The sequence below is a fragment of the Physeter macrocephalus genome, chromosome 20 (assembly GCF_002837175.3).
Source record: "Physeter macrocephalus isolate SW-GA chromosome 20, ASM283717v5, whole genome shotgun sequence".
Taxonomy (NCBI): Eukaryota; Metazoa; Chordata; class Mammalia; order Artiodactyla; family Physeteridae; genus Physeter; species Physeter macrocephalus.
This window is the reverse complement of record NC_041233.1, coordinates 24,078,645-24,093,485: the sequence shown is the minus strand read 5'-3', so window position 1 is coordinate 24,093,485 and position 14,841 is coordinate 24,078,645. Positions and strand designations below refer to the sequence as shown.

At 38.1% G+C, this 14,841-nt stretch overlaps 1 protein-coding gene across 2 annotated transcripts in view; it reads left to right on the top strand.

Annotated features, from left to right (window-relative positions):
• The window catches only part of MICU1 (mitochondrial calcium uptake 1), a 202,499-nt gene that overhangs the window by 46,373 nt on the left and 141,285 nt on the right, over positions 1–14,841 (top strand). For both annotated transcript variants that reach the window (XM_055081391.1, XM_024132038.3), the window contains exon 4: positions 7,402–7,564. In XM_055081391.1, coding sequence (XP_054937366.1) covers positions 7,402–7,564 — 163 coding nt within the window. The remainder of the gene's footprint in view (positions 1–7,401; positions 7,565–14,841) is intronic.

Below are 14,841 nucleotides of genomic sequence, written 5' to 3'. Positions count from 1 at the left end.
GCAGGCTCAGCGGCCATGGCTCACGGGCCCAGCCGCTCCGCGGCATGTGGGATCCTCCCAGACAGGGGCGCGAACCCGGTTCCCCTGCATCGGCAAGCGGACGCGCAACCACTGCGCCACCAGGGAAGCCCTCTTCTGTCCTTTTATTCCTCTGTTATTCTCTTCCTTGGTGATTTGATGATTTTTTGCAATGATATGCTTAGGTTTCTTTTCGTCTTTTGTGTTTCCAGTATAGGCTTTTGCTTTGTGTGTACCATGGGGTTTACATAAGACACCTTATATTTATAACAGTGTATTTTAAGCTGATAACTTCCAACATATACAAAAACTCTATATTTATATACTCCCCCCATATTTTATGTTTTTCATATCACAATTTATATATTTTTTATTGTATGTCCATTTTTAAATTATTGTAATTATTTTAATACCTTTTCCTTTTACCTTTCATGTTAGAGTTAGAAATGATTTACCCACTACTGTTAAAAATTAGAGCATTCTGAATATATTTACCTTTACCAGTGAGTTTTATATCTTGATATGTTTTCCTGTTAATAATGATTACATTTTTGTTTCAGTTTGAGGAATTAATTAGCTCTTTAACATTTCTTGTAAGATTGGTCTAGTGCTGATGCAGCTCCCTCAGCTTTTGCTTATCTGGAAAAGTCTTTATTTCTTTTTCAATGACGAATCATAACTTTGCCAGGTAGAGTTTTCATGGTTGTCAGTTTTCTTCTTTCAGCACTTTGAATATATCATCCCCTTCCCTTCTGGCTGCAAAGTTTCTGCTGAAAAAATTTGCTGATAGTATTATGGGAGTTTCCTTTGAATATAACAAGTTGCTTTTCTCTTGCTTTTATGATTCTCTCCTTGCCTTTAACTTTGACAGTGTGTGTTTTTTTGGATTCATCTTGTTTAGAACTCTATAGGCTTCCTGGATCTGGATGTCTGTTTCTTTCCCCATATTAGGGATGTTTTCATCATTATTTCGTTGAATAAGTTTTCTGCCCCCTTTTTCTTTTTAATTCATTTTTTTAATTGCAGTATAGTTGATGGACTTCCCTGGTGGTGCAGTCGTTGAGAGTCTGCCTGCCGATGCAGGGGACATGGGTTCGTGCCCTGGTCCGGGAATATCCCACATGCCGCTGAGTGGCTGGGCCAGTGAGCCATGGCCGCTGAGCCTGCATGTCCGGATCCTGTGCTCCGCAACAGGAGAGGCCACAACAGTGAGAGGCCTGCGTACCGCAAAATAAATAAATAAATAAATAAAATAAACGAAGTATAGTTGAATTACAATGTTATGTTAATTACTGCTGTATAGCAAAGTGACTCATTTATACATATATATATGTATTCTTTTTCAAATTCTTTTCTATTATGGTTTATCACAGGATATTGAATATAGTTCCCTGTGCTATATAGTAGAACCTTGTGGTTTATCCATTCTATATATTACCACTTTGCATCTGCTAATCCCCAATTCCCAATCCAACCCTCTCCCACTCTGCCCGCTTTTTCTTGTTCTTTCTATTTCTAGGACCCCTTTAATGTGTATTTTGGTTCACTTGATGGTATTCCATATGTCCCTTAAGATATTTTTATTCTCTTTCATTCTGTATTCTTTTTTGGCTCCTGTGTATGAGTTCCACTGTTTGAGTTCACTTATTCTTTCTTCTATGTGATATAGTCTGCTGTTGAACCCTTCTATTGAATTATTCAGTTCAATTATTGTATTCTTTAGTTCTGTGATTTCTGTTTGGTACATTTCTATCTCTGTGGGGTTTTTTTGTTTGTTTTTTAATAAATTTATTTATTTATTCATTTATTATTTTTGGCTGCATTGGGTCTTTGTTGCTGCATGTGGGCTTTCTCTAGTTGTGGTGAGCGGGAGCTACTCTTTGTTGTGGTGCGTGGGCTTCTCACTGCGATGGCTTCTCTTGTTGTGGAGCATGGGCTCTAGGCGTGTAGGCTTCAGTAGTTGTGGCATGCGGGCTCAGTAGTTGTGTCTTGCAGTCTCTAGAGCGCAGGCTCATTAGTTGTGGCGCATGGGCTTAGTTGCTCTGCGGCATATGGGATCTGCACGGACCGGGGATCGAACCTGTGTCCCCCTGCATTGGCAGGCAGATTCTTAACCACTGCACCACCAGGGAAGTCCCTCTCTCTGTGTTTTAATTCTTTTTTTGTTCATGCATTGTTCTTCTGACCTTGGTGAGCATCTTTTTAAAAGTGTTATTTTGAACTCTAGATCATGGAAATCACCTTTGCTTCATTAAGGTCTGTTTCTGGAGTTTTAACTTGTTCTTTTTGGGGAACATATTTGTCTGTTTCCTTATTTTCCTAGACTTTCTGTGTTGGTTTCTAGTCCTTAGCTGAAAAAGCCATCTCTCCCTGTCTAGGCAGAATGGTCTCATGTAGGAGGTGAACCTTGCCAATCAGCCTGGCCCAAGCTCTTGATTGTCTCTAAAACCTTTCTGATTGTCCAAGTTGCCCTCTTTGTTTCTGGTGCCTCCCTGTAGTTGAGATTGTGCCAAGACTTGTCAGTGTCCCAAAACAGAGGATCACAGTCAGTACTTAGATGCATGTTGATTGGAAGCTAGCTTTTCAGGCAACATCTTGGAAACTAACTAGTTAAGCCCCTTCCAGGGAGAAACTGGGAAATGGGGGTTTTTGTCTGCTTTCCCTGAGCTTGGCCCAGGTGTATAGCCATAGGGTTTTGCTCCTGCACCCATTACAATCTGCTTCTTTTTTTGCTACAGTCCTGTGGGACTCAGGAATGCAAGCCCTGTTGACTTGCAGAGCCAGGTGATTCAGGGACTTATACCTCAGATGACAGCTAATAATGCTGAAGTGCAGACGTGTGTACAAGCTCCTTCCAGGGAGATCCTAGCAATTTGGAGTAGGCTAGATGGAGAAGTTGGATGAGGCATCCACTCTCTTCCCTAGTCCCCATGGAGGATGTCAGCCAGCCCTTAGATGTGTGCTAAATTAGAAGCCTGACCTTCCGGCAGCAGCTTTTAATATATGCAAATAGACCTTTTTCAAGGGAAGACTGGGAGGTGGGTGTTTTTTGCCTTCTTCCTCTGCACTGATCCCTGAGGTAACAGATACTCTGAGTTCTCCAGAGCCTGTTAAAAACTGTTTCTTTGTTTTCTGTAGTCTTGTGGGTCTCATGGATGCAAGTGCCATTGTCTTTCATAGTAGTTGTTTTGGGGGCCCATCCTTCAAGTGGGAGTCTTACAAGCTGGGGTGCTAGATGTGGCATCCAAACCCTTTACTGCTCGGGGAGAAGCTGGAGGTTGAGAGTTCTCTCCCATTTCTATGGCACTGTGCTAGAGATGGGATTTATGGCAAGACTGTGTTTCAGTCTTTCCTACCAGTTTTGATGTCGGTACTTTCTCGTTAACCCAATGTATAGGCATTGTTCAGCTAGTTTCTGGATTTCTTTCAGAGGGAAATACTCCATGTACATTTGGTGCATACCTGGGAGATGGGGAGTTCAGGAGCTTCTGATGTCGCTATTTTGGATTTGGAACAGCATCTTCATATTAAGAAGCCAAATTATTTGGTTCAGTACAATTGTAAATACTTTTAAATTGATTGATAGGTGAACATGAATAATAGAAGACATAAAATATGCTCTATATACCAAACAAAATCCTTAGGAACTTAGGCGACTAGAAAACCCAAGTAAGTTTACTTATTACACACATAACAGAACAAATGAAAAACAGAAGGAAAGTAACATTTATTGAGCATTTTCTGTTTTCCAGGCATAGTGTATGTACATACATATGTACACATGTAAATGTGTATGTTTGTGCATATATGTGTGTATATACACACATATACATGTATGCACACATACTTACATATATACTTAATGCTTGAAGCAACTGAGTAACTTGTCTAAAGTAGTATAGCTGGTTACTTATAATAGAAGGAATCAAATATAAGTCTATGTAACTCTAAAACCCTTGCTCTTTCCATTGCATTCTTCTAACATAACATGTTTTGGTTACAAAATTTTGCTCATGGTATACCCTAGGTCAGTTAACATCATGCCATTTCAGATTTCTAAAGGTGATCCTGAGCCCTGATTTTTTACTTTATCTTTTTTAATGGATATTACTAGTTTGCTAGTTTTCCACTGAATGGAAGTGATGTTAGCCACTTCAATACCTGACACACAATATCCCCCACAAGGTTTTTTCAATTCCCTTTCTCCCTTTTTTGCAGGCTGGAATGGCCCTGAGTAGAATTGACCTTGGAAGCCACATGTTGGCTGCTTTCATCTTGACATTGGTTCTTTACTTTTTTTCCAGGGGTTGTAGTTGTCAGGGCTGTAAACTGTAGAGCTGAGAGGGACCTATTTCTCCCAGGCACAAATGGATTGGGGGATGGATTGGGGGTGGGGATGGATTGGGGGTTCTTTCATCCAAGTTGGTCTGGGCCCTTTCCAGGATCTTCTGAGCTTTCCAAGAGGCTCCAGAAACAGAGGCTGCATCTCAGTGCTGACTTCCCTTCACATGAGCCCCCTAAGCCATCAGGGGAAACTGATGAAAAATGGGGGTTGGGAGAGGCTCCATCCAAGCAGACTCAGAGTGGGGGTAGATCAGGACCCTTGCCTCTGGAGCTCCAGCTGTGGGTAGAAGCAAGGGTCTTGGATGCCCTGTGCCAGGGCAGTTAGTGTGAGCCCAGCTGGGTTGCCTGGCATTAGGGTAGGGTCACTAGGCACAGGGTGGGGGTGTGGGGAGGGGGTTTTGGCTGGCTGGCTGAAGGCATGGATCTGGGAAGTGCCAGCCACCTGGCCTATCCACCCAGCCTATCCGCCCTGCCATTTCTCAGAGTAGTTGGTTGCAGCTACTATTTGGCTACTCTTGTGCATTTCATATCGGAAATATAATGCTGAATTTTGATACAAGTAAGTCTGGCTGTTTTAGTGAAGACAGCTGTCTTAACATCATGAAACTCAGAATGTTTTAAATAGATGATTGAATGTAACTATTATAATTTCCTTAGTAAATCTTTTCACCAGGCTAAACGTTCCAAAATTCTTCAACAGTTTTCTATATATCTTAGCTTCCAAGCCTTTGTTATCTTGGATGCTATATATTAAACCCTTTATATAATAGTTGTTAGTGTTCCTTTAACATGACTACTTAAAAGGAGGCAGCTCCATATCAAATTGTGTGATATGGTCTTTAAGATACATTCCTAAGTGAAAAAAAGCAAAAATATACTATACAGTATGTCTATGCTAAACTCTACCAGTCCAGGAATGGAGAAGGTCTGTCTCCTCGACCTATTATTTCAAACTAAAACTAATTAATGATATTCAGCAGCATATTTTTTTGGTAACAATCAAGGATCTGATTTTCAGTCTGTAAATCATTGACTCTTGTTATTTTTCTATCTTTATCTTATATATGATTGACTTTTTAGTTTACAAAGCCATCTTTGGCAGTAGCTGTAGCCCATACCCTATATATTGTAAACTGATTATTTTTTGTTCTATAGCTGGTATGACCCAACAGATAGTTGTAGTTAAATATAAAATGCCTTTGATTTAAGACTCGTAGCTAAGTCTTAAGGCTGCTAAGGGGTTGAAAGTCTGCTAAGGGAGGGATCCCCAACCCAGGGGCCATGGACTGGTAATAGTCCATGGCCTGTTAGGAACCAGGCCTCACAGCAGGAGGTGAGCAGCAGGCGAGTGAGTGAAGCTTCATCTGCCACTCCTTGTCGTTTGCATTACCGCCTGAACCATCCCCCCCCCCATAGCTCTCATTACCACCTGAACCGTCCCCCCCCCCAGCTTTTTGTGTCTTCCACAAAAGCGGTCCCTGGTGCCAAAAAGGTTGGGGACTGCTGTGCCAAGGGACTGCTTAGTGTGTTTGCCACATGCTAAATCTATTGAAAAATTTTCTGAAATCAGTATTCAGACTTTAATGCAAATTAGCATTAGAAAGGTTCCTGTCATGTATAGTTACAAATTAGCATTCCTTTCTTAGTGGTTGAAAGCACATCTCTTAGTGGAATTGAGGCCATTTTTAAGCAGCTGCCATCAATGACCTCATAGTGACCATCTAGCCAGAAATGACAGTTACACTAATAGCTGTGTCAATAAGGTAAATTAAAACATTAATAATGTTTTTTTAAATATAGTGAATTGCTTTATAGACATTGAATTCACTGGATTTTTAGATCGTATTGCCTTGACACATTTTCTAGCCAGTTATTTATAAGATACTATTTAATGTTGGTTAACTCAACATATAAAATTCAGGTATGAGAGACATCTTTTCACCAAAGTACTGTGTAGGCTGTAGAAGAATATTATGCAGAAGATACAGTATTTTGTATGTTTCGTGTACAGAATGGGGGCTTGGTTGCTGGATAAGGAAACAGGCTTTTATATTAACAGTATAATCTTTTAAATAAATATATGCCATATATAATTTTGTTCCTATTCAAATATTTGCTTGTGTTCTTCCCATGTCTACTCTTTTCTAAATATGCCATATTTAAATGTTCTCTGGAAGTTTACATTTTAAAATTAATTAATTAATTTGGTCACGCTGCATCTTAGTTGTGGCAGGCAGCCTCCTTAGTTGCAGCTCACTGGCTCCTTAGTTGCAGCAGGTGGACTCCTTAGTTGCATCAGGTGGGCTCCTTAGTTGCAGCTTGCCCGCTCCTTAATTGTGGCACACGGACTCTTTAGTTGTGGCATGTGAACTCTTAGTTGCGGCATGCATGTGGGATCTAATTCCCTGACCAGGGATCGAACCTGCGCCCCCTGCATTGGGATCGCAGTCTTATCCACTGCGCCACCAGGGAAGTCCCTGGAAGTCTAATTTTTTAATCAAAAGTAAAAGTCTTATTGCTTCAGACCTGTTAATAATTGAGTTTCCATGATATGTAATTTTATTTTTTTGTGCTATTGTGTAATGTACTTCCTGTTTGAAGGACTGTTAGCTATTCAGACCTGTGAAGTCCCACGTCTGTTTCGTTTTTGAATTCAAGAAATTGCATGGAAGTAAAAACTGTAAAAATCAGTCCCTTTTTAAAAACTTGGTAGGTATTTAAAAAAATGATAGGCTCCCATATATATGGTATTATACTCTTTTACTGAGACCTTTTGAATTCTTTTATGACATTTCAATTTTGCTAGCTTTCAGTGATTTAAGAAATTAGAAAATATTCAAAATTCTGAAGAAAACTTATACAAGCATTGCCTCAACTGGAGTATGAATCGTATATCACAAGTTTTTGAGACGCAAGTAATTTCTAATATAAAAAATCCAGTTAGAGAAAAAAATGATATAAAATTGCCCCCCAAATAAGAGAATATATATGAAAATGAGATGCTTAATACAGTAACACTCTCTGAATTTCCAATTTTAGGTGATGGAATATGAGAATAGGATTCGCGCATATTCCACACCAGACAAAATCTTCCGATATTTTGCCACCTTGAAAGTAATCAGTGAGCATGGTGAATCTGAAGTGTTTATGACACCACAAGATTTTGTGCGATCCATAACACCCAATGAAAAACAACCAGAACGTAAGTTGCTGAAGTGAAAAATAAGATTGTGATATTTATTTCTTGATATGCTTCTTTGTTTCTCTATGTACTGCCTAAACTGTATAAGTCCATGTAATAATTATATTCACTGTGTAGGTACTGAATGCTAGGCATTATGCTAGGCTTTAGGAGTAGAAAAGAGGAACCTATAATCTAAAGTGCTAAGGAGATTATACACCTCTGGCTGAGAGTCATTGCTTGTAATTAGACTGTTCCTGAAGGCAATGGATTACAGATGTGACTGCTGTCAAGTTACTCTTTGGTGGGATAGACAGAGATAGTAACAGGTAATTTCAGGAATGTGGTGATTTGTTACAGAACAGGTGCTATGGCAGTATAAAGAAGGGACACTTAACTCAGTCTGGAAGTTTAGAGAATGGTTCTAGAGAATACCTCTAAGTTTGAATAAAAGTTAGACAAACAAAGAATAGAGGAAAGGATGTCTCATTTAGAGGAAATGGCCGAACAAACAAGTTGTGAGGATAGAAAATAAAGGGCTTAATATTATAAGTTAAAGGTAATTACTTACAAATGTATATGGGAGACAGTGGAAAAAATGACAGAGTAGGGAGCTTCAAGAATCAATTCTTTCATTGAAGCAATCGTTATGCTGCCCAAAATGGATGGAATCAACTTTTTTTGGATCACTGGAATCTAATAAAAAGTTATAGCAACCAGGGTACTGCTTAATGAAGAAAGAAGCTGTTAAATTTTGGAAAAAAAGTGTCGTGGCCTTTTGCTTACCTGCCTACTATGCCCTGTTTCCCAGCTTAGCAGCAGCCATAAGAATGGCAGCCTCCATTCCTAGTTTGGCTTACTAGTGATGGGGAGATCGCTGGGAGGCAGTATAGACTATTTCTCCAAAAAAAGTGGTTGTGCATTTTGACTCATCTGGTAGTTTCCTGAGCTACCAGCACAAAGGCTTGCCTTTTGTTTCACCCACCTCAAGCTAAAGTACCTTTCCAGGTGTCATCTACTGAAAAAATTTAAAGGCATATACCACCTGTAGCCATTGTGCCAAGAGAGGGCAGATGGGACCAGCAGCAGACAGACTGAAAAGCCTCTGAAGGAGGAGGCTGAGGATAAAGACATTTCAGGGAATAAGAGCTTTGAAGGGCTACTGCCTGGGGAATCCAGAGTGATGCTCAGGCCAGACACATACTTGGAAAAGACTTGAGTGGGCTTGTATAGTTGTGCTCCATGCAAGAAGGAAGTGAGGGCTTCCCTGGTGGCGCAGTGGTTGAGAGTCCGCCTGCCAATGCAGGGGACGCGGGTTCGTGTCCCGGTCCAGGAATGTCCCACATGCCGCGGAGCGGCTGGGCCCGTGAGCCGTGGCTGCTGAGCCTGCGCATCCAGAGCCTGTGCTCCGCAACAGGAGAGGCCATGGCGGTGAGAGGCCCGCGTACCGCAACAAAAAAAAAAAAAAAAAAGGAGGTGAAAGTTAAGGTGGAGTTGTAGGAGAATCTAGCTAAACATCGAAAGAAGGCCCTAGCTCAGAGCCAATCTACAAACACTAGGGGAGCTGGGTTCTGTTTTGTTTTGTTTTTTCATTCTTTTTGCCTCCAACATTTAAGGAAATCTCTGAGGTCACCTGATGGCTGCTTAGATAATACAGCAGAGACTTCAATGATGACACGTAATGAGGAATATAATCTTGGCAAAAATAGTTTGGAAAAATCACTAAACAAAGTGATGACTGTGGTCCTCAGCAGGTTACCATGTCAAACCCTGGGAAGAAGGGAGAATATGATTTCCAGAATCACCACATTGCACTATTCAAAATATCTAATTTTCAGTTTTAAAAATTGCATGGCATATCAACAATAATCAGGAATGTATGACCCATTAATAGGAAAAAAAAAAGAAAGAAATTGACAGAAACCATTCTTGAGGAAACCCAGGCCTTGCACTTACTAGACAGAGACTTTACATCAACTATCTTAAATATGTTCAAAGAGCTAAAGGAAACCATAGACAAAGAACTGTAGGAAATAGGGAGTATTATGTATTAATAAATAGAGAATACCCATAAAGAAATAGAAGCTGTCAAAAAGAATCAAGTAGAAATTATTGAGCTGAAAAGTAAAGTAGATAAAATGAAAAATTTACTGAAAGAGTTCAACACAGATTTGAGCAGAAAGATAAAAGGACCAGAAACTTGGAGATAGGTCAATTGATGTCCAGTCTGAGGAGCAGAGCAAGAAGAATGAATAAAAATGAATAGAGCCTAAGATACTTGTGGGACAATATCAAGTGTACCAACATATGCATATTAGGAGTCCCAGAAGGAGAAATGAAGACATTTCTATATAATCAGAAGTGGAGGAAGTTTGTTGCTAGTAGACATTCCCTATAAGAAATGCTAAATGAAATCCTTTAGGCTGAAATGAAAGTATACTGGATAGTAACCAGAGTCATACAAAGAAAAATTTTAAATGATAAAGACCAGTAAAGGTAACTACATAGGGAGATATCAGTATTGTTTTATTTTTGGTTTTTAACAACCTTTTTTTTCCTGTATGGTTTAAAAGACAAATTTGTAAAACAACAATTTAAATATGTTAATGTTGATTCAAACTAGATTATTTTCAATTTAAGATGTTAATTGTACTCCTCAGGTTAACCACTAAGAAAATAACTTAAAAATATACAGAAAAGGAATTGAGGAGGGAATAGAAATAGTACACTAGAAAAAAATCAATCAAACACAAAAGAAGGCAAGATTGGAGGAATCGAGGGACAAAAAGAGATATGACATATAGAAAACAGATAACAAGATGGAAGTAGCAAATGCTTTCTTATCCTTAATCACTTTAATTATAAAAGTATACTCACCAGTCAAAAGACAGAGATTGACAGGAGAAAAAAATATGATCTAACTGTATATTGTCTACAGGAAACTCACTTTAGATCCAAGACACAAATAGGTTGAAAATGAAAGAGTACAAATAGTTTGAAAATGAAAGAGTACAAATAGGTTGGAAATGAAGGGTACAAATAGTAACCAAAAGAGAGTTGAGGTGACTATACTTATATCAGACAAAATAGACTTTAAGTAAGAAATTGTTGCAAGAGACAAAGAAGGACATTGTGTATTGATAAAAGGGTCAGTTCATTAAGTAGTTATAACAATTCTAAATATATATACTCACCAAATGAAAGACCCCAAAATATGTTAAAGACTGACAGAATTGAAGGGAGAAATAGTTCTACAATAATGGTTGGAGACTTCATAACCCTTTTTCAGTAATGAATAGAACATTTAGACAGAAGGTCTTTAAAGAAATAGAAGACTTAACACTGTAAACCAACTAAAACTAATAGACATGCATAGAACTCGAGCATTAGAATACATTTCTTCTCAAGCACACATTAAATATTTTCCGGAATAGACAGATAGACCATATGTTAGGCTACAAAACAAATCTTAATAAATTTTAAAAGATTAAAATCTTAGAAAATCTCTTTTCTGATCACAACAGAATGAAACTATCCATCAATAACAGAAGGAAAAATAGAAAATTTATGACTATGTGAAAATTAAACAGTACATTCTTAAACAACCAATGGCTCAAAGAAGAAATCACAAGAGAAATTAAAAAATACTTTGAGATGAATGAAAAAGAAAACAGAACTTAACAAAACTGATGTGATGCTGCAAAAGCAGTGGTCAGAGGGAAACTTATAGCTGTAAACACCTACATTTAAAAAGAATAGGGCTTCCCTGGTGGTGCAGTGGTTAAGAATCCGCCTGCCAATGCAGGGGACATGGGTTCGAACCCTGGTCTGGGAAGATCCCACATGGAGCAACTAAGCCCATGTGCCACGACTACTGAGCCTGCACTCTAGAGCCCGTGAGCCACAACTACTGAGCCCCCGTGCCACAACTACTGAGCCCCCGCGCCACAACTACTGAAGCCCACATGCCTAGAGCCTGTACTCTGCAATGAGAGAAGGCACCGCAATGAGAAGTCCGCGCACCGCAACGAAGACCCAACACAGCCAAAAATAAATAAATAAAGTAATAAATTAATTAAAAAATAAATAAAATAAAAAGAAGAAAGTTCTCAAATCACTTTCCTAACTTTACACCTTATGGAACTTAAAAAAAAAGAGCAAACAAAACCTGAAGATAGCTGAAATAAGGAAATAATGAAAGTTAATGCAGAGATAAATGAAATGGAGAATGGAAAACAATAGAATCAATGAAACAAAAAGTTGGTCCTCTGAAAAGATCAACAAAATTGAGAAACATTTAGATAGACTGACTAAGAAAAAAAGAGAAAAGAAGCCAATAACTAAAGTAAGAAATGAAGGTGGGGACATTACTACCTACTTTACAGAAATAAAAAGGATTATAAGAGAATACTGTGAATAATTATATTCCAGCAAATTGGATTACCTAGATGAAACAAATTCCTAGTAATACACAAACTGCCAGAAGTGAAAAAGAACTCTCACAACTCAACCCCATTAACAAATGGGCAAAGGACTTGAATAAACATTTCCCCAAATAAGATATACAAATAGCCAATAAGCAGATGAAAAGATACTTAATGTCATTAGTCACGAGAGAAATCCAAATCAAAACCACGATATACCATCTCACAGGTTGGCTCTAATTTAAAAGCAAACAAGTGTTGGTGAAGATGTGGAGAAATTGAAGCCCTCATATATTGCTGGTGAGAATGTAAAATGGTGCAGCCACTATGAAAAACAATTTCTCAGAAATGTAAGTAAAAAATTACCATATGACCCAACAATTGCACTACTAGTGTAAACCCAAAAGAATTTAAAACAGGTATTCAAACAAGTCCTTGTATATGAATGTTCATAGTAGCACTATTCACAATACACAAAAAGTAGAAACATCCTAAATGTCCTTTAACAGATGAATGGATAAACAAATTGTGATACGTACATACAGTGGAATATTATTCAAATGTGGATGAACCCTGAACCAGACACAAAAGGCCATATAGCATATGATTTCTTTTTTTTTTTTCATTTTTATTTTATATTGGTATATGATTTCATTTGTATGAAATATCTAGATAAATCCATAGAGACAGAAAGCACGTTGTTGGTTTCCAGCAGCTGGGTTGGGGGAATGAGGACTGACTGCTTAATGGATACAAGGTGGGTTTTTTTGTTTTTGTTTTAGAGTGATGAAAATATTTTGGAACTAGGTAGAGGTGGTAGTTATGCAACACTGTGAGTGTACTAAATGCCACTGAACTGGACACTTTAAAATGGTTATTTTATGTTATTTGAATTTCACCTCAATTTAAAAAGGGAATAAAGAATATATAGTCAGTTCTCATTATTTGCAAATTTTGTATTTGCAAATTTGCGTGCTCACTAAAACTTACTTGTAAACCCCATAATCAGTACTTAATGGTGCTTTTGCAGTCATCTGTGGTTATGCGCAGTGCAGCAAAAAACTTGAGTCACCCCGTGTACATGTTCCCAGCTGAGGTCAAACAAAGTAATGCTCTGCCTTTTTGTTTCAGCTTTCATATGTGTCCTTTGCTTTGTTTATTTAGTGCCATGTTTTTAGAATTTTTGTGCTTTATTTGGGTGATTGCTGTCCCTCTTCCCTCTGCCCCATGTAGTATTGACGTGCTGTCTAGTGTTCTTAAACATAAGAAGGCTGTAATATGCCTTAAGGAGAAAATATGTGTGTGAGATAAGCTTTCTTCAGGCTTGAGTTGGCCATGAGTTCATTGTTCATTAATCAAGGATATATAAAGAGAAAGAATAAATCAAATATATATATAGATATATCAAATATGTATGGAAGGAGGGGAGAGGGAAAAGGGTGTCTCTAAAAAATACACATAAAATAAGGTTATGGATTGATTGGTTTTAAAAAAAACTTGTGACCAGAGGATCATAGGAACCTAACCCTGTATTTCCCCTAAGAGTAATAGGTCAGTATTCACTGATTCTTTGTTCATGGCAACTTTATAGAACATAACTCTCAAAATTAGTGAGAATCAATTATATATGTTACAGTAGTAGGCTATGAAAAAGAAACTGTGTTAAAAGGAAGGCATCCTAAAGGAGGTGGCATTTGAGATGGGTTTTGAGCAGTGAATAATAATAGTTATTATTATATTATGATATATTATTATATTATTACCATCGTATACATGAGCGGGCAGAGGCATCACTCAGAGTGAGTAAATTGTGTGGTCAGAAATACAGACATGTGAAATAACAATGTGAGCTTGGGGAACCAGAAACAGTTATGGTGTTTTCTAACTAAGGAATTTATAATATTTTGCCCATGTTTATTAACATTCATATATCTCTAGGAAAAATGAAATCTTCAAAGGCTCAGGAAATTTTCCGTATATTTAAATTTTTTTCTTAGGGAAATTTTCAAACATAGAAAGTACAGAGAGTAGTATAATGAACCCATATGTACCTGTCACTTAGATTCAACAGCTATCAACACGTGGCCAATCTTATTTCATCTATAACCTTCTTACTTCCTCTCCTCACCCCAGATTGTTTTAAAGCCAATTTAAAGCAATTTTAGAGACACCTCTGTATGTGTCTCCAAAAGATAAGTACTTTAAAAAAAAAAACAGTAGTACCAGTAATAACAATAATTTAAAAATATTACAGTAATTTCTTAATAGCAAATATCTAGGCATCGTTTATATTTCCCTATCTAAAATATATTGTTTACAGTTGATTTGTTCAAATCAACCTCCAGAAATGGTCACACGCTATGTTTGATATCTCTTCAGTCTTTCTTTATGGGTTTTTCTCTCTCTCTTTTTCTTCTTGCCATTTTTTCCTTGCCATTAAGCAAGACCAGTTTTATGCCTTGTTTCACATCTCTCAGCCCACCTTTTACCTTTTGCTCAGATTGTTGCTGCAGCATTTATCAGGATAGAGATATAGCCTGACAGGAAAGACCCTCAGCTACACTATGTATCTCTTGTTTCTGCTATAGAGCATCTCTGCTTCTATAGCATGGGTCCCCTTCGGGAGCCTGCTCAACCGTGTTGGTACATGCACACATATAGAGGTATAAAGGACTTTACTCTTTGTTGAGACTTGGTGCATAAATACTCTCCTCTCCACTGTCTTGGATGGTCAAGGATACAAACTACATGGTTTCTTGGGTGGGCTAAGGGGTATTGAGCCCTAGTTTTCTACAGCAGTAATCAGCTCAGTGACACACCCTTGAACTGGCTTTCCTTCCTTTCCTGTTTCACTTTTCCTGGTTCTCCTGCACT